Below are 17,392 nucleotides of genomic sequence, written 5' to 3' on the forward strand. Positions count from 1 at the left end.
ATAAAAGTCAATTCAGACCTTCATGATCACAGTCCCGTAATCAAATGACGTGGTCTAGGCCGTCAGCACCCAGTCGATGCCGTCAGCACCCCACCTCAGTCCTATAGCAGCCTAAAGGAGGGCAATTTCATTGTCGCGGATTCGTGAGCGTCCAACTACCAAATTGAGCAAATGAGACCCAGGCAAGGCAGCAGTGCAGTCATCTCAGATTAACACTCGTCCCATTTAATGTGGTTACGGACACCGTGAAGGCGTAGGCTACATGTCACCAATTCATTCCCAAAGGTTACGAACATCACATACTCGGCGATGAGACACCCGATGGAACGAGCATTATCCATTCATTCATTCATAAAACCCGCGTCCGCCAAGAGGGCGGTACCACTGGATGACGCATCTCGCTCCCCAACCTCTCAGGGCTTTTATACCCTCTGAATCAATATCCAATTGGTCTGGTTTTACCACACGTTAACCAATGACTAGACGTCATCCTGCTACATATGGTTACACTGTGTTTAAGCATATGCTACAAGAAGTTTAGGTATTGAGGCTTTGGTCTAAGCATTCGGATTTAGTGTGTAAGCAATGGGCAAAAACTGTAAATGATCATTAACACCTTTAACCTCAACTACAGATCTTCACAGTTTAGATGTTTATCAGTTTTAGTTCTGCATTTGCTGAAGGTGCTGTTAATTTATTCATTGTGAATTCTTTTGTTTCAGGTGTTTATAGTGCTGATGATGAGTGGGGTGTGAATTACAGCTCTTCATACATCTGTGCACTAAAGGGTTCAACAGTAATAATAAAGTGCACTTATAAATACCCTACTGGATATAAGATTAAGAACGTGTTATGGACCAAAACTGATGTTAGACCACCAAATAAAGAGCATCCAGATCTGTTTAATGATACTAAATACAGTCAGAGGATTGAGTATCTGGGAGATAAACATCAAGACTGCACCATGAGACTGACTGATGTGAGACAGACAGATTCACACAAATACTATTTCAGATTCTTCACTGAAAAACCAGATGGGAAATGGTTTGGCTCTCCTGGGACCACTCTTAATATCACAGGTAAGTGAATTACTCTCTGATGATAATAATGTGTGTTGAATGACATGTAGATTATCTGTATGTGTGTTGTGTTGTGTTGTCAGATCTTCAGGTGGAGTCTTCAGGTGACAGTGTGACAGAGAGACATTCAGTGACTCTTACATGTAAAAGCAGATGCAATCTGACTGACAGATCAACATTCATCTGGTTTAAAAACACACAGTCATTAAGTGAGAGAACAGACAGAAACAATCAACTCATCCTGCAGTCAGTAAGAAGAGAGGAAGCAGGCAACTATAGCTGTGCTGTACAGGGAAACAATCTCACATCACCTCATCGATATCTCAATGTCATCTGTAAGTTCATATTTAATTCTTGAAAGTTTTCAGTTGCTACTTCATAAGGTCAGATGCTCAATTGAAAAGGAGAACCATAATCTTATATGCTATTTCATTAGATGCTCCAGATAAACCTGTAATCTCTATCAATCCATCTGGTGAAATAAAGGAGGGTGATTCAGTGACTCTGACCTGCAGCAGTGACGCAAATCCACCTGTTCAGATCTACACCTGGTTTAAGGAGAATGAAACATCAGCTGTTGGATCTGGACAGACGTACAGCATTACTAACTTAAACTCCACTCACAGTGGATGGTTTTACTGTGAGGCTCAGAATAAAGTTGGATCTCAGAAATCTGCTGCTGTACCAGTCAATGTTAAAGGTATGAATATATCTTTATTTTGAGATAGGGCTAGTGTAGGCTACCTGTTAACATTGGGATTTGAAAATTTCCCAACCCCAACATTAACCCTCCACCATCACCTTTATTCTGTGGCCCGCTTAGACAAGTATAATCTATCTCAGGACCCACCAAAATAGTTTTTATAGAAATATGTAGAAAACAATAGAAATGTGCTCTCTTTCAGAAGAGAGTAGTTAATTTTTTTCAATTTATGAATTAAATGTAAGTTTAATTGCAATCCCAAACTCTCTGATATCAAAACCATTGCCATTAATTGTCACAAATAGGACAAAATAGTTTTTGAGTCATTCACTTAATTTTGACAATCCACTAGATGGTCCCAACCCACCATTTTAAAATCCCTGGATAAGTTACATTTTTTTATTTTTTGGTTCTCCTGTGGTTGCAATCCTTAAAGGGGTCATATCTTGAAAATATGACTTATTCATGTTTAAGTGCTATAATTGGGTCCCCAATGCCTCTATCAACCTGGAAACTGTTTTGTAAGGTAGATAGCAAGGCCAATTACAATAATACCGCCTCTAAATCTGCACTATCCAACTACGGCACTGCCATTTACTCCAGAGAAAAAGAGAGAGAGAAAAAATAATTAACAGCACAATTGAGTTTGAATTGCATCAAACCACCATCATTGTGATCAGTGTTTGCGTTTCATCAGCTCATTTACATTTTAAAGGACACGCCCAAAAGCTCGGACCTACAAAATGAGAATTTTAACATGCTATAGTCAATTATCTGTGGGGTATTTTAAGCTAAAACTTTACATACGCAGTCTGGGGACACCAAATATCTTTTTTAAATCTTTAAAAAAATTAATAATATGACCCCTTGAACACCTTATAAGGAGTGTATTTGTAAGCTTGACCAAGGTGATTGATTTGACATAACAGTAAAGCAAAAACAGTAGTGTTTCCCAAGACGCAAAGTTACAAAAAATGTAAATATGGGATAAATACAGGAAAATATTTAAACGGGATGATAGCGGGATAGAATGCTAAAATACAAAAGAATCCCGGGAGAAATGGGAGGGTTTGCAGATATGGCTTTTGGTCATGCTTTACTCTTGGCTCATTTTTTGTTTTGCTCTGTTTTTCCTTTTGCAGGAAATATGGTGATATTTCAGACAGTCACTGGAGTGTTGATTTTCGTGGCTGCAGTTTTTATTGTGGTGATGATAATTTGGTAAGACATGTGATGTGTAGTATTTGCTTACACTGTAAGCTAATTGCATTATTTAACAATATTATCTGCTCTATAAACCCTGTATAACATGACCAGTTTGTTTTAAAGGAGAATCAGCTGGATGAAAAAGAGAAATAACTCAAAGTCTCAGGTGAGATGAGAAAAAAATTGTTGTGTAACAAAATAACTGAATGTTAATAAGAACCACATAGTTGTTTGAGTCATTATTCTTATTTTCACTTTTTCTGATAAAGACGGTTCATCATAGTCCTCCTCGCAACAGCCATAAAACATGTGATGACCTGTATGAGAATCTAAGGGTAAGTGTTTAAAATGAAGCTTTCCTCACACCTAAAATATTAAAGAAGTCATATGAACCTATTTCATGTTTTCCTTTGTCTTTAGTGTTAAAGGATGTCTGTGCACATAAGAGGTCTGAAAAGTTGCAAAAATTAAGGTTTCAAATCCAAAGAGATCTCTTTTTTTTTAAGTGAACCCTCATCCAAGCCCACCTAAAACGGCAAATAGACTGTATTGTTTGAACATTTGTATAACACCGCCCTAATGTATACGCAAAGAAAGAGGGTGTAACTTTCAATCACGCTGTAGTATTGTTGTTTCTGCCATGTCGAATAGATGCTGTGTTTTCCCCTGCGAAAGCCAAACATATTTGTTTGTCCTTCCGGTTGAGTAAACATTAAGAATTAAGGTTATGTTTTATGTACAACACTGTTTCAGAACAATAAAGCCCAAATGTTCGATTGTGTGCTGTACATTTTACAAAAGGAATACTTTCTAAACACGGGGGAGTTACAAGGCTAGATGTACACAAAGGCTTCGACATCCTGTAAGTAGCAGATGTTTTCATATTTAAAAAAATTTCCTACTGACAATTCAAACTCGAATTTCGTCCAGTGTAGAGTAGCGCTTGTTTGTCGTTTCTACGATCACAAATGCAGACATGGTTTTATGTTTTAGTATCCTTACCTTTCCAATTTGTTACGTTCTGCTCACATCGCGCTGGTAAAGTTGATCGATCAGCTTAGCCATCTGTGTTTTCTGGGTCAGATTCAGGCTCGTATTAATAAGGTAGTAAAGATGATAATATCTCCTGGCTCTCACTATTGCTTTGGGATCTCATCTTTCAAAACATGGTAAGGAGCGTCATATTTTCGTTTACGAAATTAAGGTATTCGGCCAATGACAACGCACTGAATAGCTGGCCAATCAGTTCACATTGCGCTTTCTCAGGACAATGAGCTTTGTACAAAACAACCTGTTAAGGGCCGGGCCTTAAATGTGATACAAAAATGTACGATATGTGGAAAATAATGCTTTTTTGTTTACTATAAACCATACAAACACATTGTATTACCCCAAATACACAAAGTCCCACATAGCAATTTTGTTCCGGCCCAGCTCCGGCCCACACAACCAGTTTTCCTCAGCCCACATACAAAGAAGAATGACAGCCCAACAATGGCCCAGTTCTGGATTACAAACAATAGCACATAACTGAACAGGCCCTACAAACAAGCCTACGATGGCCCTTGCATGGGCAGCCCTAACTTAGCCCCCAGGAAGTCCTCATACAGCAAAATCCCCAGAGTTAAATAAACACTGCTGGATGTATATATTGTCCCAATCTTACAGAGTGTTAAAAAGTAACACTGAAGCAGAATTAAAAGCTTTGTTATCCTCTCTCTCACCATCTCTGTCTGAAACTTAAAGGGGACATATTATGAAAATCAGACTTTTTCCATGTTTAAGTGCTATAATTGTGTCCCCAGTGCTTCTATCAACCTAGAAAATGTTAAAAAGATCAACCCAATAACTTAGTTTTGGTAAACCATTTTCTGCAAGCATGTGAAAAATAGGTCATTGTAATTTGGCCCTTATTGTGATGTCAGAATAAGGTAATACCGCCCCCTTTATCTGCACTATCCAACCACAGCACAACCATTTAGTATGGAGAGAAAGAGAGAGATAAAATATTTCACAGCACAATTGAGTTTCAACTGCAACAAACCACCATCATTGTGATCAGTGGTTGCACTTCATCCGCTCATTTGCATTTTAAATGACACACCCAAAACGGCACACTTTTGCTCAGACCTATTTTAGACTTAGTTTTCATCTTAAAAAAAATCTCATAATATGTCCCCTTTAAAATTGCATTTTACGTCTTATTTGTAGAGTCATTTTCTTAACTTAGGTCACCGTTATTGTGATTAGTGTTTGTTTTAGTTGGACTCTTGACCCTTGACTTTTTAAGTGCTAGCTTTTCCTTGGTTGTGTTACAGTTTTTTACGATTGCTATGACAGATTTTTCAATACTTTTAACAAGTTTTCAAAACTCTTAACACAGTTAGCACTACATCCACCTGTGTAAGCTATACTATTAACACATTTCTTGTTGGTTTAACACAAAAGGCATACAATTAACACAAATTTAAAATGCTTGAACTTCTTTTACAAACAAGCTCAAACAAGACCAAAACAATAGATTTTTAAAGTCAAATTTACAAATGCTTTCACACAGCATGTCAAAACAGATAACATCATGTGCTAAACCTCACTTATAGTCAAAGTAAACAGCTGTTTATATGATGAATTGAAACATAAATATATCCCCTGTATTTTATTCAATTTGGATTGAAAAACAACTTATTGTACCAATGCAAATATATAAATCACAGCTGATTCCCACCTAGGAAACACACTCAGGTTCTTTCAATTGCATGACTATATGGTATACAATAGTGTAAAGGAGGGCCTCTTTAGGTCGATCTTGTGTGGAAAAGGAACAATATGAGCAACACAAAAAATAAGATATATGTCTGCACAAGTCAACTGAAGGCCACCAGGTCAAGGGGAAGATTTTCCTCCAGTCCCACCTGGATGCAATAGATGGTGCATTCCCAGACATCACACCTGAACACTGTCAGGGGTGGATAAGACATGGCAAAAAGTTCTTCACAAGATGCCTTGCCAGAGAAAAATCAGGTGTAATGTGAATGAGAACATGTGGCCAAATAGAAACGCAATAGATTAGATGATGAGATTTTATTTTTTGCTTTATTCTTCAGTGGCTTTTTCTGTTTGTATTTGTTTATTTTTACTTTTTTACTGTAAATGGAAGTAATATTGAATATCTTGCAGTAATGTCCTGTTGTAAATACTGTAAGTTCTTTACTGCAGCAATTACGTATGTCTACTTTTTTTATAAAACGTACTCTAAGATGGATTATTCATTTTTGTCTTGAATTGCTGCAGCAAAACAATCATAATACATGCATTTACTAAACCCAACTACACAAAAATATAAAAAAGTTTTCAAAAAAACTCTATAACCTATAATCTATAGTCTATAATCTACTACTGTCTATAAGGACAGACTTACACATAAACTTATGCAGTTTTTGTTTTTCCACCTTATGTTTGTGTTTTTCTTGACATTGTGTTATGATTGACTAAATGTTTCTGTTGGAAGAGAGCATGTGTTGGTGGTCTGGTATAACTAGTTGATTCTGAAACATGTTTACAGTGTTTTTGTAAACAGTGTGAGAGTTTAGTTTACAATGTGTGATTTTGAGGATAAAATTAACTGTTTTGCCAGTTGTGTGTTTTAGGTGTGTTGGTGTGTTAAGAGTTTAGAAAATTTGTTAAAAGTATTGAAAAAAGTGTCATAGCAATCGTAAAAAACTGTAACTTTGTGTTGATACTGTAAAACACATTTTTACAGTATTAGTGCAATTCTGAGGTGGTTGGTATATAATTAATTTACTAATCACAAGTTTCTTATCTGTCAATCATGTATGTGATAGGGATGGCTGACGCGAAACAGTCGTTCTGAAGCTTTGCGAGATCCCGAAGCGCAGATGTGTCGAAACACTGATCCGAAGTGTGATTCAAAACACCAATGTCACGTGACTATGACCAAACGAAGCCTCGAAGTGTTTCACTAAGTGTTTCATCAGGTGTGGTCTGCCGAATCAGCCTTTGATTGGCACGGTCGGGAACAGACAACACACTCGCACATCTGTATGAAAGTGAAATAAACGCATATTGACCTTGTGGGTTTTTGTGAGAGGAGTTTTTCAAAGGCTGGAGAAATTATCTGTAAAAAAAGAAGTAGGCTAAGTCCTTCCACACACAGCAGATATTTATATGTGACATGGTGGCTTGATATATTTTATTAATTTCTTATTGTTTAAGTGGTATTTATCTCTATTCAATTTATTTATTAAACAGACCAGCTTATAGTTATTGACAATGATGAGCCTAAAAGCTCATGTAGTTGTCAAACAGATGATTAAACAACAACAAAAAATATGTAACTTACTTTTGACGACGGTAATAATATGTGTTTTCTGGGATTTGATCCAAAGGGTTTTTGCATGAGAATCGAGGATGCTATCCACTCTCCCACCTGATCACTTATGTCAATCAATCAACATGTGGGATACAATTTGTCAGCGCTCGTCTAAAACCTTGTCAAAACGTGAAACTCACCGAGTGGTCAGGGGTGTTCACTTATATGATCACATAAACATCGCTGCAAAATACGCATTCCAACAGGTTTTATCGTAGTTTTTGCCAACTCCATTGATTTTAGATTAGATGTGCTGTGGGGTACGGTATTACTCCGCGCCGGGAACTTTGTTTCTATTCTTGCAATTGCAATTCCAGGGTGTGAGGCGTTTGGAAAAATAGGTCCACAAGTTAACAACGAATGCTAAAACAGCTGTTGGAAAGCATCTTTTGCAGCGATTTTTGTGTGAGCATATCAGTGAACACCCCTGACCACTCGGTGAGTTTCACGTCTTTATAAACTAAGTTTAATGCATTTTAGAAAGGATTGTTCCAGTGCACCTATAAACCCAGTGTAGAGGTGGGAGGTGAAACACAAACACCCGAAAATTCTCGGGGCAGCCGCATATGTCGAAATTTCAGTCAAAACCATTCTTTTTCATCATAAACAATCTGAAAACGGGGCTTTAAGTGTAAAATACCGAACTTGTCCATTAAAGTGGTCATGACATGCATATTTTCCTTTGTTATAATTCCCTAAGGTGTTTTTCCTAAAAACTTAAGCCACTCTGTTTGTCATCCTTTGACTGAAATTGTGTTTTTTACTGTGAGGATTCAGCAAAACTGCCCACTTCTATGACTGACAGCTTACATCTTTTAACATCACCGCTGATAGAGACACAGGTTTCACGCAGACATACAGCAAATAAAACTTGATAGTTTTCATTATTGATGGGGCTACCTCCGTCCTTGATAGTGTTAACTCCGCCCATCGCCCCCCCCGACCCCGCACCAAATTAAATGGTACTCAGAGCTAAATGCCAGTGGGCGGAGCCAATTATACAATGATCTAATAGTACAGTATGTTTTGTTGCGTACAGTAGGATTTCTTGCGTCAACACCCCTTCATCATATTTCTCTGCCTGCTCTAAGTGTTTCTCTCTCATACTCTCTATCGCTCTCTCATATAGACTGCTGATGACAGATATGAAGAATCTAAATTGAGTCCTCCTGTCTATGGGAATATTTCAGTAAGTATCAGAACTCTATGAATGAACACAATCTCCTTTACTTCATTGCTCTCTCTCTCTCTCTCTCTCTCTCTCTCTCTCTCTCTCTCTCTCTCTCATATAGACTGCTGATGACAGATATAAAGAATCTAATTTGAGTCCTCCTGTCTATGGGAATATTCAAGTAAGAACTCTATGAATGGACACAATCTCCATTACCTTATTACGTAACATTATTTCTGATTGATATTTTGTTCACTTATTCAGCTGAACGCCTCAGATATGTATATAACCCTCGATCCCTGAAAGAAGGGAACAGAGATGCCACGTTGTGACTGAAGAACTGGGAACGCGCTTCTCGGGACTGATTTACTTTCAGGGGTTGCTTGAGCCCCAGTGGGGTTGGCATGCAGGTATTTTGCATCTGCTAGCGCCGTCCTGCTGCGCAAGTATTTAAAATGAGGCAGGTGCAATACCAAATCAGCTATTTTCGCAGAGAAAGCCGAGCATCAGTTCCCTGCCAGTAGGGATGTGCATCTACATTTTGTGTTGTTTCATTTTATTTATTTTAACACAAAATCAACACACAACGACACATATGCAGTGTTAACTCTATCCCCGCAAGCGTTTTTAAAAAAAAGTTGCCAGCCAGTGCCAGCATTTTTTCATGATTTTCACCAAAGTTTAATGCCTTCCAGAAAATGTTCTTCTTCAAATATATAAACATACAATATACAAAATGAAAGAACAGACCCTCTGCTTACAAAAAAAAAAAAAAACTTTTCATCCTACCTTCAGTAGTTCTTTTGTAATCAGCTTTTGAATATGGGTAGGTTTCTGCAAAAACACCACATTTTGAGCAAAAAGCAGAGATAATTCCGTTTTTGTGACGGACTTTTCATAAAGATCCCATTCAGAGCGATCTTTAAAACAAACACGGACATGCAGCAGCTTGCCATAGGCAGGGCAACACTTCCGGGTTTAAAAAGTTGCGGAAGGGCGCCACCTAGTGGACAATAGCGGTATTGCGGAAAGACTCGTCATTGGCGGGGAAGCGTTTTCTCTTGATTGACGAGATATCTCGTCAATGGCGGGGAAAGAGTTAAAGTAACACATAATGTGTTAAATAGTATAACACAAAACAATGTGTAAAAATTAACATCCTTTTTTAGAGTGTACAGATAGTTTCCACACATTGGATTTGTACATGAGTGTCTATACCATTATAAGACCCCTTTAATGATATTGGACCCACTCACTTTTTCTCAGAGCGCCATCAGTCAAATCCATTCCACTAGATAGAAATTCCATAATAGATTAAATTCTGTTCTGCATTTTAGCTACAGCCTTGACTTTCCCACTGCTGCTTCCTGAAATCCATTCCACGTGACTCATTTAGAGTCCATATAATTTAAACTCCATTTCGTGTTTTTATGCTCTATGTGACTTTCATGACACGCCTCGGTTTCCGTAGTGTTGTTACACCAGCAGGACGTAGCAACAGTTTCAAGAGGAGAACGCAATCTTAAAATATTGGTCAGTTTCTAAAGAAAAAGTATAGCGTATCTACTAAAAATTATACGTAAATAAATCTGTTTTTTAGCGATGCAATAGGTTACAAATTATGTATCGTGATGCAAATGCTTTGCATCGCTAACTTTTTATGCCAGTGCATCGAGGGAATAAGGTAATCTTCACATCCCTACCGGCCAGTGTCAGCAGTGGAACAGCAAACTGTGGCGACGGGATGTGACGTCTCCATTCCCTTCCTTCAGGGAACGAGGGTTACAAACGTAACCAAGACGTTCTCTTTTAGTTGGTCACTACGACGTCACGTCGTAATCTATGAATTGGGAATCCCTACCAAAGCGCCACTGAAGCTGACCCTTCCAGTGCCTGCATAAACCTTCTGAGTCTATATAGGCAAGGCAAGGCAAGTTTATTTGTATAGCACATTTCATACACAGAGGCTATTCAGAGGGCTTTACATAGAAATGAGAAAACAATATATAAAAGAGAAAAAAGAAAATGTAAAAATAAGAGATGCACAATAAAATCAAAATATAAACAAAGATACATGAGAATTTAAAATAACAATTAAAGAAAATAATTATATAGAAGAGACGTAAACTGGGCTTACTGTAGAAGGCTGGTCACTACTTGTTCCTTAGTAAACTAGGCAACTTGGAAGTGAACCATGTCTGGGCTAAGCTAGGAATGCTATGGAAGCCATCTCATAAGAATGTTAAATGGGTGGTATATAAAATATGGAACAACCGATAGGTTCCCCATACCGAAGACTCTGAGATCCTCTGCAAAGAGATCCTCTGCACGGGGTAAAGTTTGTTCTTTTCCCAGTTGACCTGAAGAAAACAAGTAAGATGCCGGAGCACTAAATCTCTATGTTCGCAAAAGGTCTGACGAGAGTGAGCTATTATAGACCCTTTTACAGTTGGTAAACATTGTGACGTATTTGTGTGGGTGGGGCTTAGCTGGAGGCAATGTTGACAAGCTTAAGATAGCACGTTTTAGGAGGGATTTATTAACATGGATGCAGAAGCAGTTTTGGAAGTGTCCAAAAAGTACAGTCACTGATTCTGCGGGACCGTGAGGTATTTTTGTAGATTAACTCTTGCGATTTTTAACATCATATGAATTACTTTCAGGTGGTTTGGGTAATTTTGTCTAGGCTTACTGTCTTATGTAACCTATCGCTGGGCTAACTATGATTAGCAATGTGGATTATTTTAAGAGACTATTCAAACGATGGCACACACATCTATCGCTGTATGTTTGTTTAACATTTAAGCTAAACAATAGCGCAGTTGGCGACTTTTCACCTATAAAACAGAAACTTGCTGATTTGTACTAGATAAAACCAACACATCAGTACATATGCATAGATTATTTTACCTGATATGAAATGTGCACTACAAACACAAGCATTATTTATGATCGTCTCCGTCCAGTCTGTACCCCGCCGTACCGCATTCAACCACAATTGTCGTCTTGATTTCTGTGAAGGAATGTCTGTCGGAATCCGGTAAAACTTTATTTTTGAACCAAAAGTGCTGTTCCTTCTAATCTGGCAGCCAAAAACACCACAAGATGACATTTTAAAGTCAAAAACTCAAACTTTTAGCGCGCCTGCTCTGAGTTCCTACTTATTTTTTGCCTCCAGCTAGAGCAGTGACGTTACAGTGACGTAAGCGATTAAGGGGTCTATAAGCCAATATGCTGAATGCCCAAGCATGAGAGACAGAAATCGTGACCATGCTTAGGACCCATACATTTCCCGGAACTGCACAGACAAAATTACGTCTTTAAAAAGATGCACTCACTATGACATGAGAGAATAGTTGTCTGTAAAAAGACAAAAAAATTCAACTCATGCTGCTTTTTTTAGGGAAATCCGTCTTTAATGCTGTGCTGAGTGGATGAAGCACACAAGGGAGTGCACACACTCAACTCAAGTTCAAGAGAAATAAAGAGGTGAAAATCCTCAAGCCTCCGCTGAAGAGCCTTTCCTCCAAGCAACTTTAGCAGTTGATTTGCCGACTTTTGAAGAAGAGCGGCTGATTTGGTATTGCACCTGCCTTTCGTTAAATACTCACGGATGCAAGTACCTGCATGCCAACTTCATTGGCGCTGATGGCTTCTTGAAGTGGATTGGTCCTGGGAAGCGCATTCAAGTAGGATCAACTGAAAAGGAACAGAAAAATTCTGTAGAGGTCAAAAAAAACACACCACGCCATTTTCTGTGGGAGGAGCTCTTGATGATTGATAGGAGTGTAAACATGATGTGATGAATAATACAAACAAGTAAATAAACTGTGCCAGGTGTATATTTAGTAGTTGTTTGCCACTGTTTTTGTATGTGAATTTCTTATTTTTATGAGTATTGACGCTTCTGCTAGCAAGTCCTAATTGTTATGTGTATGCAGCTGATTATTTTTCATGTATTTTGTTTTTCTTTCATTTTGTTTGATGGCTTGCATTTTTTATGGTTCACTGATTAAAGGGGTCACATGATGAAAATGTCAGCACCGCCACCCCGTAGGCGTGAGCAAAAACAGGTCATTGAAATTTGGCTTTCATTATGATGTCATAAGGATATCTTATTAGAATAATACCGCCTCCTTAATCTGAACTCTCCAACCACTGCACTGCCGTTTAGTGCAGAGAGAAAGAGAGAGAAAAGAAGGACTTGACAGCACAATTGAGTTGAATTACAACAAACCACCATCATTGTGATCAGTGTTTGCACTTTATCCGCTCATTTGCATTTTAAAAAACACACCCACCACGACACATTTTTGGACTTGACAGCACAATAGAGTTTCAATTACAACAAACCACCATCATTGTGATCAGTGTTTGCACTTCATCCGCTCATTTGCATTTTAAAAAACACACCCAAAACGACACATTTTTGCTCAAACCTACAAAGTGGCAATGCTAACATTTTCATCATATGACCCCTTTAAAGAATAATCAATTATTCATTGTTTCAATCATTCATTTATTTCCAGTATATTAAAAAGGCAAAGCCCAAACTGTAATAATGATAATAAGATTGCAAAGAAATCGATTCGTGTATCAATTTTAACTCTTTCCCTGACAGCGTTTTTCAATAAAGTTGCCAACCGGGGGCAAACATACTATATATCAAATGAAAGAACCGACCCAAAAAAAAGAAAACATTTCATCCTATATTGTTTTGTTCTCTATTTATGACGTCTCAAATATGGATAGGTATCTTTAAAAATACCAATGTTTGAGCAAAAAACATAAGATAATTGTATTTTTGTACAGGACTTTTGTTAGAGATCAGATTCAGAGCGATGATCAAAACTTAGAGGATGCTTCAGTGTTTTATAAGTTTGGGTAAGAGCGCCACCTGGTGGATGATTGTGGAAGTATCAGAAGCGTTTTCTCTTAATTGACAAGATAACTCATCAATGGCAGGAAAAGAGTTAGAGGGGTCATATTATGATATATTTTTAAGATGTAAAATAAATCTTTGATGTCCCCAGAGTGTGTATGTGTGTATGTGTGTATGTGCTCACAGATACTCCACAGATAATTTATTTTAGCATGTTAAAATCGCAAATTTGTAGGCCTGAGCAAAAGTGTGCCGTTTTTGGGTGTGTCCTTTAAAATGCAAATGAGACGATGAATTGCAAACACTGATCACAATGATGGTGGTTTGTTGTAACTGAAACTCAATTGTGCTGTCAAGTCCTTCTTTTCTCTCTCTTTCTCTCTGCACTAAATGGCAGTGCTGTGGTTGGAAAGTGCAGATAAATGGGGCAGTATTATTGTAATTTGCCTTGCTACCTACCTCACAAAACAGGGGAAATCTGAACGACCTAATTTTTCACATGCTTGCAGAAAATGGCTTACTCAAATTAAGTTAGTGGGTTGATCTTTTTCACATTTTCTAGGTTGATAGAAGCACTGGGGACCCAATTACAGAACTTAAACATGGAAAAAGTCATGCAATTTTCATGCTATGACCCCTTTAAAGTCTGTCCTACTGAGTGATGTTATAGTGGTCTGTGAAGGATTCTGTTTCATATTCTTCACACAAGCTGTGGTTTACAGTGTTGTGTTGGTCTATCTGCACTCTCAAACTGCAGCCAGTGGTCAAATAGTCCCTCTCTATATTCCCTTTGTTTTAGCTTTTTTTTTGAAAGTCGTGGACCCTGTTTTCTTCCATTACAAAGCTTGGAAAAGTCAATACATTTTCTAAAATAACTCAAATTGTGTTTGTCTGAAAGACGATAGACATGTATCTTGGATGGCGACAGTTTCCGAAGTTTGTTGTATTAACAGGTAGATTCATTGCATTACCTCAGTTGTTGAGCTGCTGAATTTGTAATTTGGTTGTTTGTTTTTGTATTTCTGAAAGTGCTAACAACTAAGCAAGTAAATAACAACAAAATATCCACATTCTTAGAATTGCAGTGCTTGTCTAATCAAAATAATGTACCCGATGAGATCTAATAATAATAAATAACACCAAATTTGCTGTTGTTGGCACACTTTGTAGACAAAAAAATTTTCATAAAAAAGAAGACAGAGTTTAAAGGGAGGCTGCAAAGGCGGTTCAACATTACAAAGATGGTTTCAAAGCTCCAGCACGTAAAACATATAGAATTTAAGCAGTTTTGTCACACTTTAATTCTTGTTATTAAGTTTATTTTTTATTTATAATCACTTCTCTTATTTTATACTTCTCTATAACACATCATAATTATAATATTTTGTTAAATCCATATAAATTGTACCCCCCCATTTTTGGTTTGGGCCACTGCCCCTCAAATTGTCTGTGCACCGCTCTGTTGCTTATTCAGGGGTGCAAACTTGTCACCTATCAGCGAAATTTGCCGGTTTGGATCCAAAATAGGTCAATTTTTGTGATTCGTTTTTAAATGACGGGTGAGGGGGGTCTTTGACAGGGTCGCAGTGAATGAAATTATGAAAATCATATCCAGCTATTGTGGTAACGATGTCAAATCATTAGTCAGTTTGGTGGGCTATGTTTCACAATCTATAGTCACTTTATTTGCTGCCGAAGTTTAAGCAGTCTTTGCAAATTGAGCGAACACACTTAACTAGTAGTATTTCCTCACATTGCTGTGCACGTGGTCACAAAACTTAACATTTGTACACATATGGGAGCAACACAGATTTAAATCAAGTGATTCTAAGCTGTTGAAACACTGTTTGAGAGGAGTGACAAGCCGCACATCCGCTTCTCATTGAGCTTGTGAGTATTTTTGCCGCTAAATTAATCTGAAATACACATGGGTCAAAATTCCCGTCTTTGCAAGTATCCTCATAAACATGACCATTTAGGTCTTAAGAGAAAGTAAACAGCTTAAAGAGAAAACACATGTGTAACAGTATAGGCGGTTTCATGGGACACACATGCGGTTACACGATTACGCATCTGATCAGAACTTTATTTCTGGTTTCTGTTTGATTAATAATCTGACTAGTTGCTAAACTGTACTCTTGAACAAATATCTTGTAGAAAATAACAAATGTTTTGGTTTCATACGTAATCTATTGTTTATTTTGCTTGTTATATAAATAAACTACTGTTGTTGTTGTATTGTTGTTATTGATTCTTAGCAGAGTTTACCGGATCACAAAAATGTATCTAATTTTGAACAAAAACATGAACAAACTGTATGATAGCCAAACAAGCCTATTATATATTATATATTATGAGATATTATAGCCTATTCATTTAAAATGAAACAGGTTTTAAATTAGGCTATTATACTGTAACAGTGTTTTGTATGCAAACAGCATGTTATACAGTTTATTTACTTAGCCTTTCACCTCAAATTGCATATGGCCTATAACTAAATTATCATCTGAAAGTGTATGTTCTGCTTTTTCAGTGGGTTGTCTCAGTTCATTTTTAGCACTAACAATCGCAGGGATATTCAAACAGTTTAGCATTTCGTGTTCTAGTTTGTGCTCACCTTTCTTTGAAAACAAGTCAGTCACAAATCGTTTCCCCTCGTTTTGTTTTTTTCCCTTCTCCTGTATTTCCTTTCTTTTTTTGTGGCCTGATTTAGCTTTCTTTGAAAACGCATTTCAACCTCACTGCAAAAGTTTGCGCTCCACCAGACAATCCGATCAAGTGTTTACTTGTTCTTTTGAGCGGGTTACAAAAGGTATAAACCACCCCTCTCAAACCAATTAGATTAGAAATTTGAGGTGTTTACATGGAGCATTTTTATTTGGATTGAACATTTAAACCAAGTTTCCATGTAAACATAGCTATTGTTGTAAAAGGCACAAAGTAACACAATACTGTGTATTGTAAATATGATGTTTATTTGTTTATAATGTCCATGTTAACTTGTTCAATTGTGTTTTACCCTTTAGTAAATGAGAGGAATTGCACCTGCTCTTGCATTTCCTGTAGGTAGTCATATTAGACAGGAAGTGATGTCAGAGGCCACTAAAATCGTATATGAGGAGGTAGATGTGAGTGGGTTGTGAAGTTCCTGTTTCTGCTGAACATCACACAACATTTATTTGTCAAGTTTTTGTCTGTTATGCCGTTTTTGACCTCCAATAAAATTGTTTTTCATCGTGAAGTATTTCATTATATTGTGATTAAACATGTTTACACAAAACAAAGTAAACAAAAATCTGTCTGTCAGATTGCCCTGTCAGAAAAAAAACATCTTAAACCAGCACAAGAGGGTCTGTAGGTCTTAACTGGTTTAAGATGGTTTAACCTGGACTCTGGTCTTTTGTATCTTGTGCATACACAATACATAGCATGCATATTCATATTTTTTAATTTTGCTTCTGTGTCCAGACTGCAGATGAGGTCATATATCATCTTAAATTAAAGTTGAGTAGAATTTACACTTCATCTCTAAATACAATGTGTTAACCACAGCTGCCCAGAAGTTGAAACCTCAGTGATGCTTTTAACTTCATCATTTCTACTGAGGTCTTAAAGTGATAAGAGCGTCTGAAGGTAAGAGCAGGACTTTATTACCTCCCCAGATAGCATGCAAACCATTGAAACAATGTTAAAAACAGTTGATTTGTCAATGTTAACTGCATTGAATCAATTTCAGGTTTGCACCCTCCATTAATATTGAAAAAATATTGAAATTTCAACAATCACTATTATTGTGTTCATTGTTTGCTTTAGTTGGGTCATTGACTCTTGACATTAACTAAGTTAATTTTTTCTTTTCTTGTTTTAGTGTTTGTATGTGTTTATGTAGAAACACAAGTGAATTGGTAAAGAAAGATGTGTTTCAAAGTTAAGTTGAAATTGATTGCTTTTTGTAAAGAAG

The 17,392-nt window shown here is 37.2% G+C and overlaps 1 protein-coding gene across 1 annotated transcript; it reads left to right on the forward strand.

The window, feature by feature from the left end:
• The first annotated feature begins 964 nt into the window (after nucleotides 1–964).
• Nucleotides 965–1,802, forward strand: LOC129445221 (B-cell receptor CD22-like). Its single transcript, XM_073860019.1, has 3 exons — nucleotides 965–1,079; nucleotides 1,163–1,414; nucleotides 1,516–1,802. The coding sequence occupies exons 1-3, from the start codon at nucleotides 965–967 to the stop codon at nucleotides 1,800–1,802; spliced, it is 654 nt and encodes a 217-aa protein (XP_073716120.1).
• Nucleotides 1,803–17,392: the final 15,590 nt, after the last annotated feature.

The sequence above is a fragment of the Misgurnus anguillicaudatus genome, chromosome 3, assembly GCF_027580225.2.
Source record: "Misgurnus anguillicaudatus chromosome 3, ASM2758022v2, whole genome shotgun sequence".
NCBI classification, from domain to species: domain Eukaryota; kingdom Metazoa; phylum Chordata; class Actinopteri; order Cypriniformes; family Cobitidae; genus Misgurnus; species Misgurnus anguillicaudatus.

Coding starts and splice junctions, on each gene's coding strand:
- LOC129445221 (XM_073860019.1), top strand. CDS start 965: ATGAGACTGACTGATGTGAGACAGACAGATTCACACAAATACTATTTC. Junction 1,080..1,162: donor GACCACTCTTAATATCACAG/GTAAGTGAATTA, acceptor TTGTGTTGTCAG/ATCTTCAGGTGGAGTCTTCA. Junction 1,415..1,515: donor TCGATATCTCAATGTCATCT/GTAAGTTCATAT, acceptor CTATTTCATTAG/ATGCTCCAGATAAACCTGTA.